Source organism: Borostomias antarcticus (genome assembly GCF_949987555.1).
Source record: "Borostomias antarcticus genome assembly, chromosome: 5".
NCBI lineage: Eukaryota > Metazoa > Chordata > Actinopteri > Stomiiformes > Stomiidae > Borostomias > Borostomias antarcticus.
The window spans coordinates 18,243,819-18,258,347 of record NC_140238.1 but is presented as its reverse complement, the minus strand read 5'-3'; the positions used below and the strand labels follow the sequence as shown (position 1 = coordinate 18,258,347).

Below are 14,529 nucleotides of genomic sequence, written 5' to 3'. Positions count from 1 at the left end.
CTTGTGTTATGTGGGTTCATCCCTTACCTTTGTCCAGAAACAGAAGTTGACCAATTGCAGCAAAATAGCTAACGTTACAGGAATCATCAGTGTAACTGCTTTAGCCACTGACCGCTACCATTAATGTTATGGAAGCTGCTGCTAGTTGTTGTGAGCTCATGAGCTAACTGGCTATCCCGCTCTTATTGTGCTGGATTAGCATCGGAAGCATTGGAACTGATGTGTCCAGGCGACAAGATCTATCTTAAAGCAATACATAGCGTTTTCTCGGATTTGCGCCTCCACAGGCTCTGCGAGTAAGTGCACTGTCGTACTGTCGTAACGTTATCAGATTGTCTTTTTCTTTTTCTGGCTTCCTTCGTGATGTTTTCTCACCTCCGCCATGATATCATTGAGCTAAAAACGCATGATATCCATAGATGCCGGAATAGTTAGCTACTACTGTGTTGTTTAAGCACAACGTTGCGCATGCGCACTTCGACTGAATGCTGCGTCCCGGGGCGCAAATTTTAAAAGGTAATACATGTCAATGTATTATCTTTCTGAGTAGACTGTTTGGACGATTCAGCATACTTTTAGTAAATCTAATTGGAGAATTAGCACCAGACATGTTTGTTAAGGTCCAAATATCGCTATGTGGTATTGCTTTAATTTATCAGACATTATTTCATGTCATTTCAATTCACAGCTATTTCAGTGGCATGACTAGCTTCCGTCCTACCAGTCCTGAACAGAATCAAGCCAGCCACGCACATAAGCCAGGCTTGACCTGGCCTGGTTTATAACATACAGTAGATCAAAAATAGCTACAGTGCTTAATTTTAAGAGCACCTCCGTGCCATAAGGGGGCGCATGTTCGTCGTACATAAATACCATCGGCAGAGGCTGGCCGCTCAGCCATGTTGAATAGACTCGCAGCGCTGAGAGAGCGTAGGAACTGCAGCCCGCCATTGTGTAGAATCTAAGCTCTACAGAGAGACGGGGGCACTTGGCTAACTATTAAATAGACATTTCTCACACCCTGTCGCTTAAATTAGAAACCATTTAAAATACACAGGCTCCAGGGAGAAAGACATGTCAGCCAGCAGCCTTCTTGAACAGGTAAAGCGAGGCACTTTCTGAACATTTCCGAGGCCAAATTTCCACCGAGACGCAAGGGATAGCGAGTTAGCACCAAGACAGTGTCTCTCTCTGTAGTGCAGTAGGCCTGACCACCTGCTAAAGGACTGACTGGTGACTATACATTTCTTCATATATTTTTCCCTTCCTTTCTTCTCATAAATCAAACCTTCATGAATCACCTGGACCCAATCCAGAGACCGAAAGGCCAAGGAAATAAAGGTAAGAAATGGTAACATGACAAGTTGGGCTACCTTGGTTGACTGAACGATAATCTTTTACTTGCTGTGTCGTTTGGCTGCTCGTGCGCCGCGACGTGCTAGCATGCTAGCCTAGTTAGCATGGTTAGCTTCCCCAGCAGGCCAGGTTTAAACTGAAGCACTCTTGCTACGGAGCTCGTTTGTGTAGTTGGGTGGACGCAAATTGCCTGAATGATACAAAAATGATTTGTCGTAATCTTACTCCGCTCCGCTCGCAACTTTACGTGGATTCTGCCATTAGATTAGCTAGCCCGTGCCAGCTAGCTTCATAGCTCGCTAGGTACCCGTCAGCGTCAGCAGGAAAGCCATTAGCCAGCCATCCTTGCTTCCTACCAAATTGTTTCGCGGCGCAGTGGCTAGCCACGGATAGCTAGCTAACCCCAGCCAACTAATTGTGTGTAATGTTATTTGTTGAGTCGGCTCACCACATGGGTACCTATATAGTTAAGAAATCGAAGTAACAGTTCTTTAACGTAGTCTGATTAATTTTAATCTTTCGTGCAGAGTAGGCTAAAAACAAGCGTAAACGCTAGGACTGTGGTGTAATGTTAGAGGATTCTTCGCGCTCGTCTCATCGCATGGTTAGCTAGCTAGTGTTAGCACTAGCTGATAGCCAGCTAGCTAGCTAATGACACGTCTTCCGACATATCGCTCCCAGTTGAGCGAGCTGGCTAGCTATGAATTGTTCGCTACAACAATCTCTTTGTTGCTTGCAAGTCAAATAGCTACCCATTGCAGTTCCAAGTGTACCGCGGTGACAGAGAAACACGCTAATCAGTGAAATGTCAACAATCCAAAATGTTCCCGCGTGTGACAACTTGGCTGCTCCGATGCCTGTAACGTTTCTTCCCGAGCTGCGTAGATGGGGCTGGTGACATAAGTTATTTATAGTTGATCAAGTATATTGTAGGAAACCTATTGTTTTGTAGTATCATATACGTAACACTGGTGCTCTAGATTTCTTTGTTTTGCAGTAGCTCTGTGTTCTCTGCACAGCAGCAAAGATGAGTCCATTGAAGCAGCCTAAATTGCAAGTTCCGGCTTAGAAATTAAATTGTGCAATGAGAAATTAAACTGTGCAATGGTGATGAGATGTCTTACCATAAGGTTGTTTCCTGTTGCAATGCGCTGACGGCATGCCTGATTCAGATGCACGCATCGTATAATGTGCTGAATGAGGAGCTCTCTGTGCCACATGTCAGTATATCTTTGCTGTGTCTGTATAGCTTGGATGTATCTCACACGATCGTCTCCTCTCCTCTCTTCCAGTGCAAAACGGAGCTGTGACCCAAAAGGATACCTTGAATGATGATGAGTTTGAGCCTTACCTGAACACTCAGGCCCGACAGGTGAGGACCCTCAGTGATGCCCAATCCTAACTCCCATTCAATGATTTACGTTATAGTGGGGACCTCCTATTGATGCAGTCTTATGAAACGTGAAGATCACCTTGAACTGATTCATAGCACACAACCTGTGTACTGTATGAATTGCTATGTATATCTGTACGTCTAGCCTAACCAAATTCAGGTCCTCTGGCCTTAAAATTCAGCTGGCTCAATTCAGTCGTATACAATAATCTAAATTGATGGGGTGGAGAAGCATAGCTAGACTGTAGTTTATCTTGGCCGTTCCTGGTTTCCAAACGTGTGTCTTAACCAGTGCCGCCCCACCTCTTCCCTCCAGAGCAATGCCTATACGGCCATGTCGGACTCCTACATGCCCAGCTACTACAGCCCCTCCATAGGCTTCTCCTACTCCCTCAACGAGGCGGCATGGTCCACCGGCGGGGACCCCCCCATGCCCTACCTGGCCTCCTATGGACAGCTGAGCAACGGGGAGCACCACTTTCTCCCGGATGCGATGTTCGGCCAGCCGGGCCCGCTGGGCAGCAACCCTTTCCTGGGACAGCACGGATTCAACTTCTTCCCCAGCGGCATCGACTTCTCCGCCTGGGGGAGCAGCAGCTCTCAGGGACAGTCCACGCAGAGCTCTGGCTACAGCTCCAATTACGCCTACGCTCCCAGCTCGCTAGGGGGCGCCGTGATCGACGGACAGTCTCCCTTCGCGGCCAACGAGCCCCTGAACAAGGCCCCGGGCATGAACAGCTTGGACCAGAGCATGGCTGGGCTTAAGATAGGCGGCAGCAGCGGTGGGGACATTGCTCCCAAAGTGGTGGGGTCCGGCCTCTCTGGAGGGGGGGCCCTCAGCCAGGTCACCGGAGCCCCAAGCATGCCTCCCGCGTCCATCGCTCTCGCCAAGCCTGCCTCGTGGGCGGACATAGCTAGCAAGCCGGCCAAGCCGCAGCCCAAGCTGAAAACCAAGGGGGGCATGGCGGGAACCAACCTCCCCCCGCCGCCCATCAAACACAACATGGACATCGGCACATGGGACAACAAGGGGACCATGCCCAAAGCCTCCACCCCCCAGCAGGTTCCCCTCCCCGCCAACGGCCAGCTGCCCCACCAGGCCTCCCCCCAGCCCGGCTCCACCCCAGGAGGGACCCCGCAACTGCCCCTCAGCAACGGACAGTTGGTTCCCCCCTCCGCCCAAATGGGACAGCACCAGCTCCCCCCCAACGGCCAGCCGGGGATGGGGGTTTCCATGCAGCCCCTCTCCCAGGGCCCTCCCCCGGTGCCGCCCTCCTCCCAGACCTCCCAGCCCGGCCGCTGGGTGCCCCCCCGGAACCGGGCCAACGGGTTCGGGGACGCCGCCGGGTGCGGGATGGGGCAGTCGCCCCCCAACTCCGGCGGGGTGGGTGGCGGGGTGGCGGCGTCCTCGGAGCCCCATCCGGTCCTGGAGAAGCTGCGCCTGGTCAACAACTACAACCCCAAGGACTTCGACTGGAACCCCAAGCAGGGCCGTGTGTTCATCATCAAGAGCTACTCCGAGGATGACATCCACCGCTCCATCAAGTACAACATCTGGTGCAGCACGGAGCACGGCAACAAGCGTCTGGACGCCGCCTACCGCTCCCTGGGCGCCAAGGGCCCACTCTACCTGCTGTTCAGCGTCAACGGCAGTGGCCATTTCTGCGGCGTGGCTGAGATGCGCTCGCCGGTGGACTACAACACATGCGCGGGCGTGTGGTCGCAGGACAAGTGGAAGGGCCGCTTTGACGTGCGCTGGATCTTCGTTAAGGACGTTCCCAACAGCCAGCTGCGGCACATCCGGCTGGAGAACAACGAGAACAAGCCGGTCACCAACTCCCGGGACACTCAGGAGGTGCCGCTGGACAAAGCCAGGCAGGTGCTGAAGATCATCGCCGGGTACAAGCACACCACCTCTATCTTCGACGACTTCTCCCACTACGAGAAGCGTCAGGAGGAGGAGGAGAGTGTGAAAAAGGTTGGTTGGTTGTTTTTGTTTCCTGACTGATCACCCCACCCCCACCCCCCCTCCCGCCAGGGACAATGACAATGATAAAATGTGTTCCTGTGAGGGGACAGGCCTTTGAAGACTTGTGTGTTTGTGTGTGCTCGCTCGTGTGTGTAAAAGGTCTGAGATGATCTCTCAGAACAGGATGCAATTTAAATGAGATCATGTTAGTGGGCATAACAAGTACTGTTTCCTAGTTCACCAGCCTGGTTCCCTCAAGTCAGTGCTTTTGTTCACTCCCTTGTGGATTAGAAAGCATATGGCTGGAGCAAGACGTACTCCCGTCATGTGCTACTCAATCTTATGCAAGGAAGTAAACAAGGAGGCCTACACATTTCAAGTAAATCGGATGCAGAGAAAATTGTTTCTTGAGGTCATGTTCCAAATTTGATATGTATGTGAATGGTCGTTTGAACTCTTAACTGTTGAAGTGTTTGAACTTTTGCCCATATGCAGGTGCACACGTTACCCAATTCAAAAAAGATGTGGGGGTGTGTGTATATAAATAATGACTTGCTTGGTCTAATATAAGAGTAGAGAACATTGTTTCCTGTGGATTATTTTGTAGCTGTGGTGGCCAAGGCCCTGGGGGGGGAGATAGGGGAGTAAGTAGTCTCTTCCTCATCTGTCCTCTCCTCTTCACCTTCTCATACCTCTCCAATGTGCCCCTCCACTCTGTCCCTGGCCCATTATATATCTTTCTATATATATTTCATATCACAGCTACTGTATGTAAATGATGGTTGATTTAGCTTTAATGTATATAACTAACAAACGTTATTGATCCCAGAGGGGAAATTATGAAAATCAGGTAAGCCTAGCTAGCTATGTTATATGTTATTTCATAGTAGGCAGACTCTTGCTCTAGTGTACCTGACTGCCCTGTCCATCGGCATTAGTCTGGGGCCTGTCTTGTTAGCAGTTGTTTCTCCGGTCTAGAGCGGAAGCGCGATGACGCATCGCATAATCTTCCGGTCTGGACCGGAAGAAGAACAGTTGTTGTAATGTTTTTACTGTAGGCTGCACATGGTGAAGTTTCGAGTAGATAACATTCGCGATGGCATCACCATGCATAACACCGACGAAAATTGTAAAAGAAGATGTGGGGAGAACTACCGGTTAAGGAAAAATAAAGCAAGCGGATGTTGGAGGCGGGCTCTACAGGCTCGAGCCGGAAGAAGGGGCGAGATTAAGGCTGTGAAGTAAATAGACACCAGGCTCTTCTCCCCGAGGAGAGACTGGTGACGCGAGGCTAATCGGCATTAGCTTTTCACTTTTGGGGGAAAATGGTTCAGCAAACTTGACAAGAAAATTTGAGCACATAAATCTGTCTCTTTCAAAGAATGGAGGCACTGACTGAAAAACCTGTTAGTGCCTCTCTAGGACATGGTAGGCTATTACGTCTGCCTACTTGGAGAAATATGCGAATGACAGGATTATTTCGGAAATGCGTTTAGAGAGGTGTGGGTGTGGGTGATTTAATTTTCCCCCCTTTTCTTTCCCTTTTCCATTGCTGTGGCGGTGTGATGTAGTCATGACTGTATGATCATGGCCGGTACAGCAAAACATTCTCAGAATCACTGGAAAATATCAACCTGATCATGAACTGAAATACAACAATGTCCTTAATATAACCATATCACCAAGTGAACAGCTCAAGAGATACGCAGGGGGAGGTCGTTTAGTAAAATGCCAGCCGTATTTGTGACGAGAAAACATTAGTGCTGGCTTTTTTTTAATCTTTTTTTTTTATTACTTTTTTTTTACAGCAGTTTAAACATTTGAGTATTCAAAGGAACAAGATATGTTACTGCTTTGCTCAGTAAGAGCACTCACCTGATACCTTCCGTCCTCTAAGAAACGGTCTGTACTGATGGAATGTTTTTTTTTTTGGTCTTGCCTTTTAATGATGTTTTCAGATGAAGGCTCATCCATTCATGGTCTTGCGGGGAACAATCACTCACTAAACCTAGCACCGGTGGTGATGCACACTGCTGCTTTATTGCATCCATTCAAAGTGTTGTTTCTTTTACCTTCTGGAGCTGTGCTTTCAGGGCATGTATGCAAACAAGCTTTCTACAGAGTCTGTGGTTCTGAAGTGTAGCCTTTTTCTTAATGGCTTTTTATTTTATTTGAGAATGCCATTCACTTTACTGTAGGTTATTATTTGTAAATTGGTTGTCGATTACACAAGAAGCTACCCTTTTTCACAACAAACTGTCTGTCTGCCGAGTTATGTGCTACAAACCTGCCTGGCTGTGGTTTTTCCATTGTGCTCTAGGTTCTATGTTCACCTGAGTTGAAATGTGTTGTCTTGCTCATCAGAAGCGGCTTATTGTTGGGAAACTTAACTGTGAATAGTTGTTTGCATTATTAAACATGCCAGCGAACCTGTTCGTTACCCTGAGGGTTTATGAAGAAGGGAGAGGGCTAAAGTTACACCCTATCATATTCGGAAACGCCTCCATGTTTGTGTTGAATAATGGTTCGACTTGGACAGCTATGCTTGACTTCTCAATCAGGCCAATCTCCCCAGCTCATCAGTGTCAGTTTCATGTTGTAATCCAGTGATGTCTTTCATGGATAGCTAACACGGTGACTCGTTGATTGACCTGACCATTCTAATAACTGACAAGGACTTAAGACGAAGGAAAGTGTCAGAAGTTTTAAAGACGGAAGCGTCAGATGTCAGAATCTGTAACTGTTGCTGCGCAGGCTCTGTTGACGCGTCTCCCAGTGTTCTCATGAGCCACATGAGACATGTCGCATCTAAGATCGACCCCTCTATAAAGCAGAGTTGTGCGGTACCTGTACAAGGGGGGGGGGCGGTTGTCGGGGGGGGGGGTTGTCGGGTGGTCTTTGCCCTCTTCCCCCAAAAGTGCACACTACCATGTACCCCACCCCCCACCCACACACCGTTTGAGACTCACCTTCTTTGTCTGTGCTTTGTTTGTGTACAGGTGGAGGTCCAGGGCAGCGATCCTTACCCCAGTAACCCCAGCAACAGGAGTCATTACAGACTTCAGGTAACTCGCTTCTTCCTTCCTTTCTTTCCCTGTTCCTCTCTCTCTCGCTCTCCAGTCAGCCAATTAGACTGCAGGCTACTTATCCTGACCCCCATCCCTCTTTCCCTCCTTTCTTCTCTCCCTCCTGTTTTCTGTCCCTCTGATTAGCTCCTAACTGACGTGGGTAACTCAGTCTTTCCCTCAGATCCTTCCTTCCTCCCTCCATTGAAATTCAGACTACTTCTAGACACACTTTTTGACTATTAAACCTATTTGGTTGGACCATGGTTGGTCCCACGGAATGTAGGCCTAAGTATTTATCCTTAAGATTATGATTGACGAGCCTATGGTGTGAATTGACTTGTGTGCAACATTGTAATGTCTAGTTCCCCAAATTGAACTATTCTCTCTCTCTCTCTCTCTCTCTAGGAGCGCCAAGGACGTGTCAAGTAACAGTCGGTGCTCTGGGCAAAAGACTGCAATGCCCCCCACCTCCCCGCTTGTCCCCGTCACATCCAGATCTCAGAAATGCTAACAGGGAGGGGGTGGGGGGGATTAAGGACAAAAAAAAAGAAAAACTAAATGAAGACTTTCTTGATTTCTTTTGACTTTAAAGACTTACTTCGAACTTGTAGTAAAAGAAAAAGAAGCGATTATTCATAGGACTACAACTAAATGCATAGCATCCTTAGGTGGCCCAGCCGTATTCCACTACATATGCTTTACTCCTCGTATGCTTTTTCTTTTTCTCCATTTTTTTTTAAGATCATCCTCTGTTTTTACGGTCCAAGAGCAAGTCGGTAATTCTCCAAAAGAACCTAGTGGATTTTGTTTTGTTTTGTGTTGGCTACTACTAGTCCCCCCTACGTCAAGATGGGGGCGGTCTGTCTCATTTCTTTGTGAGCCCCTCCCTCTTTGTGGGAGGTCAAGTCATCCAATCAGGACGCAGCAGAGGATCCTCCTCAGTGGATATTCGTCATGAGGATTTTTGTCACCGCCCCCCTCAAGAGTTTCTTGTTTAAGCCTCCACATTGTATTAATGAAAAGAGAGAGCTGAAACCAATGTTCGGGATGGCCCAATGTTTAGGTTTTGTGTTGGGCGTGGGGATGGGGGTGGGAGTTGAAAGCAAAAAGTAATTGTTAAGTTTAGCCTTGGTCATTCATTGTATAATTTTAGTGTGCAAATTGTGCCCTGTTTGCAGTCTTGCTGGAAGTATTTACCTGCTCGCTCCCTCCCTCCCTCTCTCTCTCTCTCTCCCCCCCTGGAAAAGTTCATTGTTGCTATGGGCTGCTTTCCTCTTATCCTCTTCTTTTTTTTTCTCCTTCCTCCATTTTCTGAAGAAGACGGCGATATGCGAGTGGCCTTGCCCCACTCTGTCTATTAATCAGTTCATAGTAATAAATGTGGTATACTCAGCAGAACTGGTGTTTTCCCCTTGTTTGACTGACTGGAAGAAGCACTTGCCATGGTTGTTTCTCTCTCTCTGTTCCTCTTTGAAGGGTATATGAATGAATGTTTTATTATCTAGTAACCCCCACCGCTGATTTCCCCTCACGCACTACCTACTATGGCCCCATCCACCCTACCCACTCATCCCACCCTTACACACTCACCCATCCACCCTACACACTTATCCCGCCCTTACACTCACCCATCCACCCTACCCACTCATCCCACCCTTACACACACACCCATCCACCCTACACACTCATCCCGCCCTTACACACTCACCCTTCCACCCTACACACTCATCCCGCCCTTACACTCACCCATCCACCCTACCCACTCATCCCACCCTTACACACCCATCCTTCCTGCCCTTACACTCACTCATCTCACCCTTACACACCCATCCACCCTACCCACTCATCCTGCCCTTACACGCTCATCCCGCCCTTACACACTGACCTATCCACCCTACCCACTCATCCCGCCCTTACACACTCACCCATCCACTCATCCCGCCCTTACACACTCACCCATCCACCCTACCCACTCATACCGCCCTTACACACTCACCCATCCACCCTACCCACTCATCCCGCCCTTACACACTCACCCATCCACCCTCCCTTCCTCCCCCATCCACAGGCTTCTCAACCAGCAACACCTTCACCCTGTCAATGTTGGTGAAAAAAAGGTCCTCTTTCAAAACTACTGGCTTTTCTCTGTGGCAGAATAAAGATGATCCACTAAGCTGATCTTGGGATGGTTTCTCCTTGATTAAGGATGTGAAGATTTGTCAGGGTTGCCATTAGGCCTACAGATTGAATTTGTTTAATACTACATTTCGTAGACGCAAGCTGTGCCTTGATGGCGTGGTTTGTGTTCATTGTGGTTGCAGTGCTGCTATGTTTGTGATCCCTTGGTTATGTGTAACGTCACTGTCACTCGCAGTTGTGTAGTGGAGGGTATACGGAGTACACCCACTTCCTTATCCATGGACCCACAGTATACCCAATTCTTTGAACACCACTTAAGCGCTTAAGAGTATACCCACTTTTAGTTTAGTCACCACTGCCCCCCTGGTCACTCATTAGTACTGCTGCCTCACTCACTTGCTCATGCTGGGTTCAATCTTGGCTCCTCTGATTTGCCAACGCATGACCACCTCTCAAACACTGCTTTAGCCAGTTGCGCCACTGAAAAGCTAGTGATTTGATGGCCTGGGGAGGCTGTATTTATACTGAGCAGTAAGTTTAACTAATTGGTTACATTATAGCTCAACTGTAAATATAAACTGTAGTGCTGTAGTCAATGACCAGTATTGCTCAGTGTCTGAAGCAGGGGTAAATTGGGGATTTATTTGATATAAATTACAATTATGAGTCCATGTGTTTTTATAATGTTAAGTACATAGAGGCACACTGACACGGTGAATTGGAAACGTTCAACCGTTGATGGTACTCGATTTCTTACACCGTCACCTGGTGGTGAAAGAGGGTCATGTCATGACACGTAGCTGGTAGCCTATGCGCCTAGATTAGGTTTTTATATTAAATAGGCTATAATTGGAAAAAGGTCACATGTATGATGCTGGCTGTGACTCAACACTTTGCAAGTAAGACATTTTTGTTTTAATGTTTTCTATGCTAGTCAGTTAATCATGTTCAAGCGTGTGTGTGTGTGTGTGCGACGAGGAGGAAGTTCAGTGTAGCCTACTGGGCCATTGGATTGAATGCACCGAGAGGAATCTAGTGCGAAGAAAATGGCGGATGGAAATGGATAGAACGAAACGGCCACAGGGGGGCGACAAAACATAATGTATGTGAGTGTAGGCTACAGCTGCACCGTGGAAATTGACTTATCCAAAATTATGGAGTCTCAGAGATCAAGACAGGTAGGCCGGATGCTTCGTGCCGGCGAGTTTGAGTGAACACGTCGACCTTAATGCTCTAGGCCTGCTGTATTCGTCGAAATAGCCTATAATAAGGACAGTTTCAGACAGTTCCAAATTGCAGCCTGCCCGCCATTCTCATTAACCTTGTTATGAAATGGTCACCATCAATGATGGTCTTCTTCTGTGTACGCTAGATAAAGATCCTTGGTTTGGTAGATTCAACCACTTGGAACGTGCAACTCGGTGTAGGCTATGCGCGACAGGCTAAAGGCTACATTCCTATTCGATGGGAATGAACTGGCTGAACCCCACTTAATCACCAGGGGCTCATGATATTAGGCTATCCTAATGGTCTCCAGCGATGGGGAGGCAGGAGGAGAGGAGTTACTAGGCTACTGGATGAAGGGCGCAGAGTTGAGGGGGGTGGGGAGGGGGAGCGGTTGGGTGGAGAGGGGTAGGCTATGAAGAGAGGATTGGGGCTCACAGCAGACTAAAGAGAGGAGCAGGGGGAGGCTAGTCACGGGGAGGGGGGGCACGTGTCGGGTATGCGGTTGGTGCGTAAAACAGGCAGCCTGAGGGTCTCTCCGGTGACCCTTATCTGTGTGTCTCTGGGGAAGTCTTAGCCCCTCGTGGGATGCAAATGAGAGACCGTGAAAGAGAGAGATGGAACCAATGAGAGGATGAAGGAGAAGAAAGGAAATGGGACCATAGGGAGAGTGGGGGAGGAGGGGGGAGGTCAGGAAGCAGCATGAATAAGAAAACCCCTGCCCTGTGGTAAAAGCTGCTTCTTTCTTCAATGTCAAACATGATGACTGTGTGTGTGTGTGTGTGTGTGTGTGTGTGTGTGTGTGTGTGTGTGTGTGTGTGCGTGTGCGTGTGTCACACATAAAAAAGGCCAGCACACAGTTTCAGGTATGGTTATTTGAGATGATAAATTAGGTCCTATAAATATAAGTGACGTCTACCTACAATATAAAGATCTAAAGCATAAAGGCCAGGTGTATCTGCTTGTTTGCTAAATGGTGTATGAAATTATTTAAACGTAAAATCTGTTAGAGCAGACCAGATAGCCTATGCGAGTGAGACTGCACTGTATTATTAGCATACTATTAGCCTATAATAACCCGTCCATGTGGGACATTTGTTTTGTCACCAGTGGTCATTGGAAGAGCTCAAATCTAGGCCTAAAACACTTAGAAACACCTGTCTATTTTGCATTAAGAGATCTCTCTAACGCGCTCGACTTAGGTCATTAGATATAGGCTGGAGCGCGCGGGCCTCTTTGCTTGCAGACACGTGCCCCTTATTATCATAACGCATCCATCTTCTTCTTCGTTTCCATTAGTAACGCTTCGCCATGTCTCGGAGTCGGACTGCATTTATATGGAAAAATTAGTTATGCATATCTCTCTTTATTTCACAGTTCGCTTTCAAAAACGTCAAGAAAATTGAATGAAAATCAAAGACAAAAAAGTCTACCAACTTAATCTGACTAATGTTAGGCCTCTGACAATCTTGTATTTTGTGTCACAATTAGCCTAAAAAGAATGGTAAGGCTACACCATAGGCCTAATGTAAATGGTGCAATTTCCTTAAACTGTTGGACTGACAATTCAGACGGATTAGACGACATTCATAATGCGGTGTTTAGAAAAAATGTCAAAAAGATAGGCTGTTATATTTTGGTATTGTCAAAACATTTAAATGGTTCTCTTGATTTGTGAATTTATATTTGATATAGGCTACAATTTACAAAACCCATTTGAATTAGCTTAACTTGGATGAGCCTCAAAACGGCAGCTTTCTAGCCTATTCAATCGCCTTGTGGAAACTATAGGGCTATGAAAAACTAGGCCTAGGCCTATAGTCTGTTCCGTTATCCACAGCATCATTGAGTTTTCCTATCAAATATTTGTCGCCTGTGTGTCTGGACCTATTGGCCAAATATATTCCGTTATCGGGCCAAATTCTAATTTATACCGTTACCTTAATGTCCCATACTTCTAAATGAGCAGCTGTCACAATGATTAATGCGCTTTAATTCGGTTAGCCTATATCTTTCGTCAACTGCTTACCATACCGCGCCGTGTCAGGCAGCTACGCGGTGACATGTTGCGTGGCCCCTTTCTTTTCATTCGTCCTCTCTGTGTGGTGTGGAAAATGCGTAATGACGTGCGGGTCAAACATACGGACCTGTAAACGTTGCTGACCTCTATCAGCATATGGCCCGTGCCGCGTGCGCATTGATTTCGGTGAGTGTGGCCTTTTGGCCTTAGAGGGGAGTCTAGGTCATATTATGTCAATTTTAGGAAAACGTACTCGGTCTGTCATATATAGCCTAGGCTGTGGTATAAATCCATAATATCTATTTTATTTGGAGATGGTTTTATTTTATTTGGATATGATTTGCCCTCTAGCCTATTTTTGTGATGTGTCCGTTCATATTTAATGTAGGCCTCTGCGCTATGAATTTGATGAAGAGAACATTTTGAGTCCATTCAGTAAGCTTTAATCCGTTGGACGAATTTTCAAGGCCCCAACGATAAAGAGCAGGAATAGACATCGATAAGAATAAATGGGCCTACAAACAATATTACCTAAAATCTAAAGTTATAAAATTGTATTTAAATCTTCCCTCAATATTCTTAGATGATGGTCCAGTGATCAACTGTGCCTCTGCCACAGAAATGTTTCCTGAGCTTGGATTGAAAAGGTTTTGTTCACTTCCAGGGTTGTCCTTACATTAAATCATATAAAATTATATCAAATACAACAAATAAAAATGTTGTTCTTGACATGGGTGCTTTATTGAAAATTCTAGAAACCAACAAAATCAGAGAGAGGAATAATAAACATGTCAACATGATAAATAAGATGTAAACAAGGTCATGTTTGAAGAGTGGAACTTGCAATGGGACAGGACTGTAGGCCTATAGCCTAATAGAATGGGACATGACATTACCTCGCCTACAATGGAACGAGTGGATGGAGATGGACGGCTTTCCTAACAGTAAAACATGCATTTCACCCACCAGGCCTCCATTAAAGCCTTTATAGAGATAGGCCAACGGTGGGCTAGTTCAACTACTGAGATAGTTTCCCAACAGTAAAGCAAAAGGCCATATCATTGTTATTCTGACCATGATGCAGACTCCAGTCTCTCTCTCTCTCTCTTTCTTTATCTCTTTTTTTCTCTCTCTCTCTCTCTCTCTCTCTCTGTCTTTCTCTGTCTCTCTTTCTCTCATGTTCAGCTACCCTGGTGTCAACCCTCTGCCTCTCTAACCCCTCAGCCAGTCCTCTCTATCAGCCTACTATCTCTCTCACATGGCCTGTGTTCTACTGCCATGCTCTGTGGAACATGTCTTTCTCTCTCCCTCTCTCTCATGTCTGTCTGGTCTCTCTCTTGTCCCTGGTCCCTCTCAGGTC

At 47.0% G+C, this 14,529-nt stretch overlaps 1 protein-coding gene across 1 annotated transcript; it reads left to right on the top strand.

Moving 5' to 3' along the window:
• The first annotated feature begins 919 nt into the window (after positions 1-919).
• On the top strand, positions 920-9,105 carry ythdf2 (YTH N6-methyladenosine RNA binding protein F2). The gene is made up of 6 exons (XM_084438152.1): positions 920-1,101; positions 1,317-1,341; positions 2,649-2,728; positions 3,066-4,727; positions 7,718-7,783; positions 8,192-9,105. The coding sequence occupies exons 1-6, from the start codon at positions 1,075-1,077 to the stop codon at positions 8,213-8,215; spliced, it is 1,884 nt and encodes a 627-aa protein (XP_084294278.1). The 5' UTR covers positions 920-1,074; the 3' UTR covers positions 8,216-9,105.
• The last annotated feature ends 5,424 nt before the right edge of the window (positions 9,106-14,529 follow it).

What these genes read in the sequence shown, in the direction of transcription:
- ythdf2 (XM_084438152.1), top strand. Translation starts at nt 1,075, where the DNA reads ATGTCAGCCAGCAGCCTTCTTGAACAG. An exon ending in CCAGCAGCCTTCTTGAACAG is followed by an intron (nt 1,102 to 1,316) that starts GTAAAGCGAGGC and finishes GACCCAATCCAG; the next exon opens with AGACCGAAAGGCCAAGGAAA. An exon ending in GGAGTCATTACAGACTTCAG is followed by an intron (nt 7,784 to 8,191) that starts GTAACTCGCTTC and finishes CTCTCTCTCTAG; the next exon opens with GAGCGCCAAGGACGTGTCAA.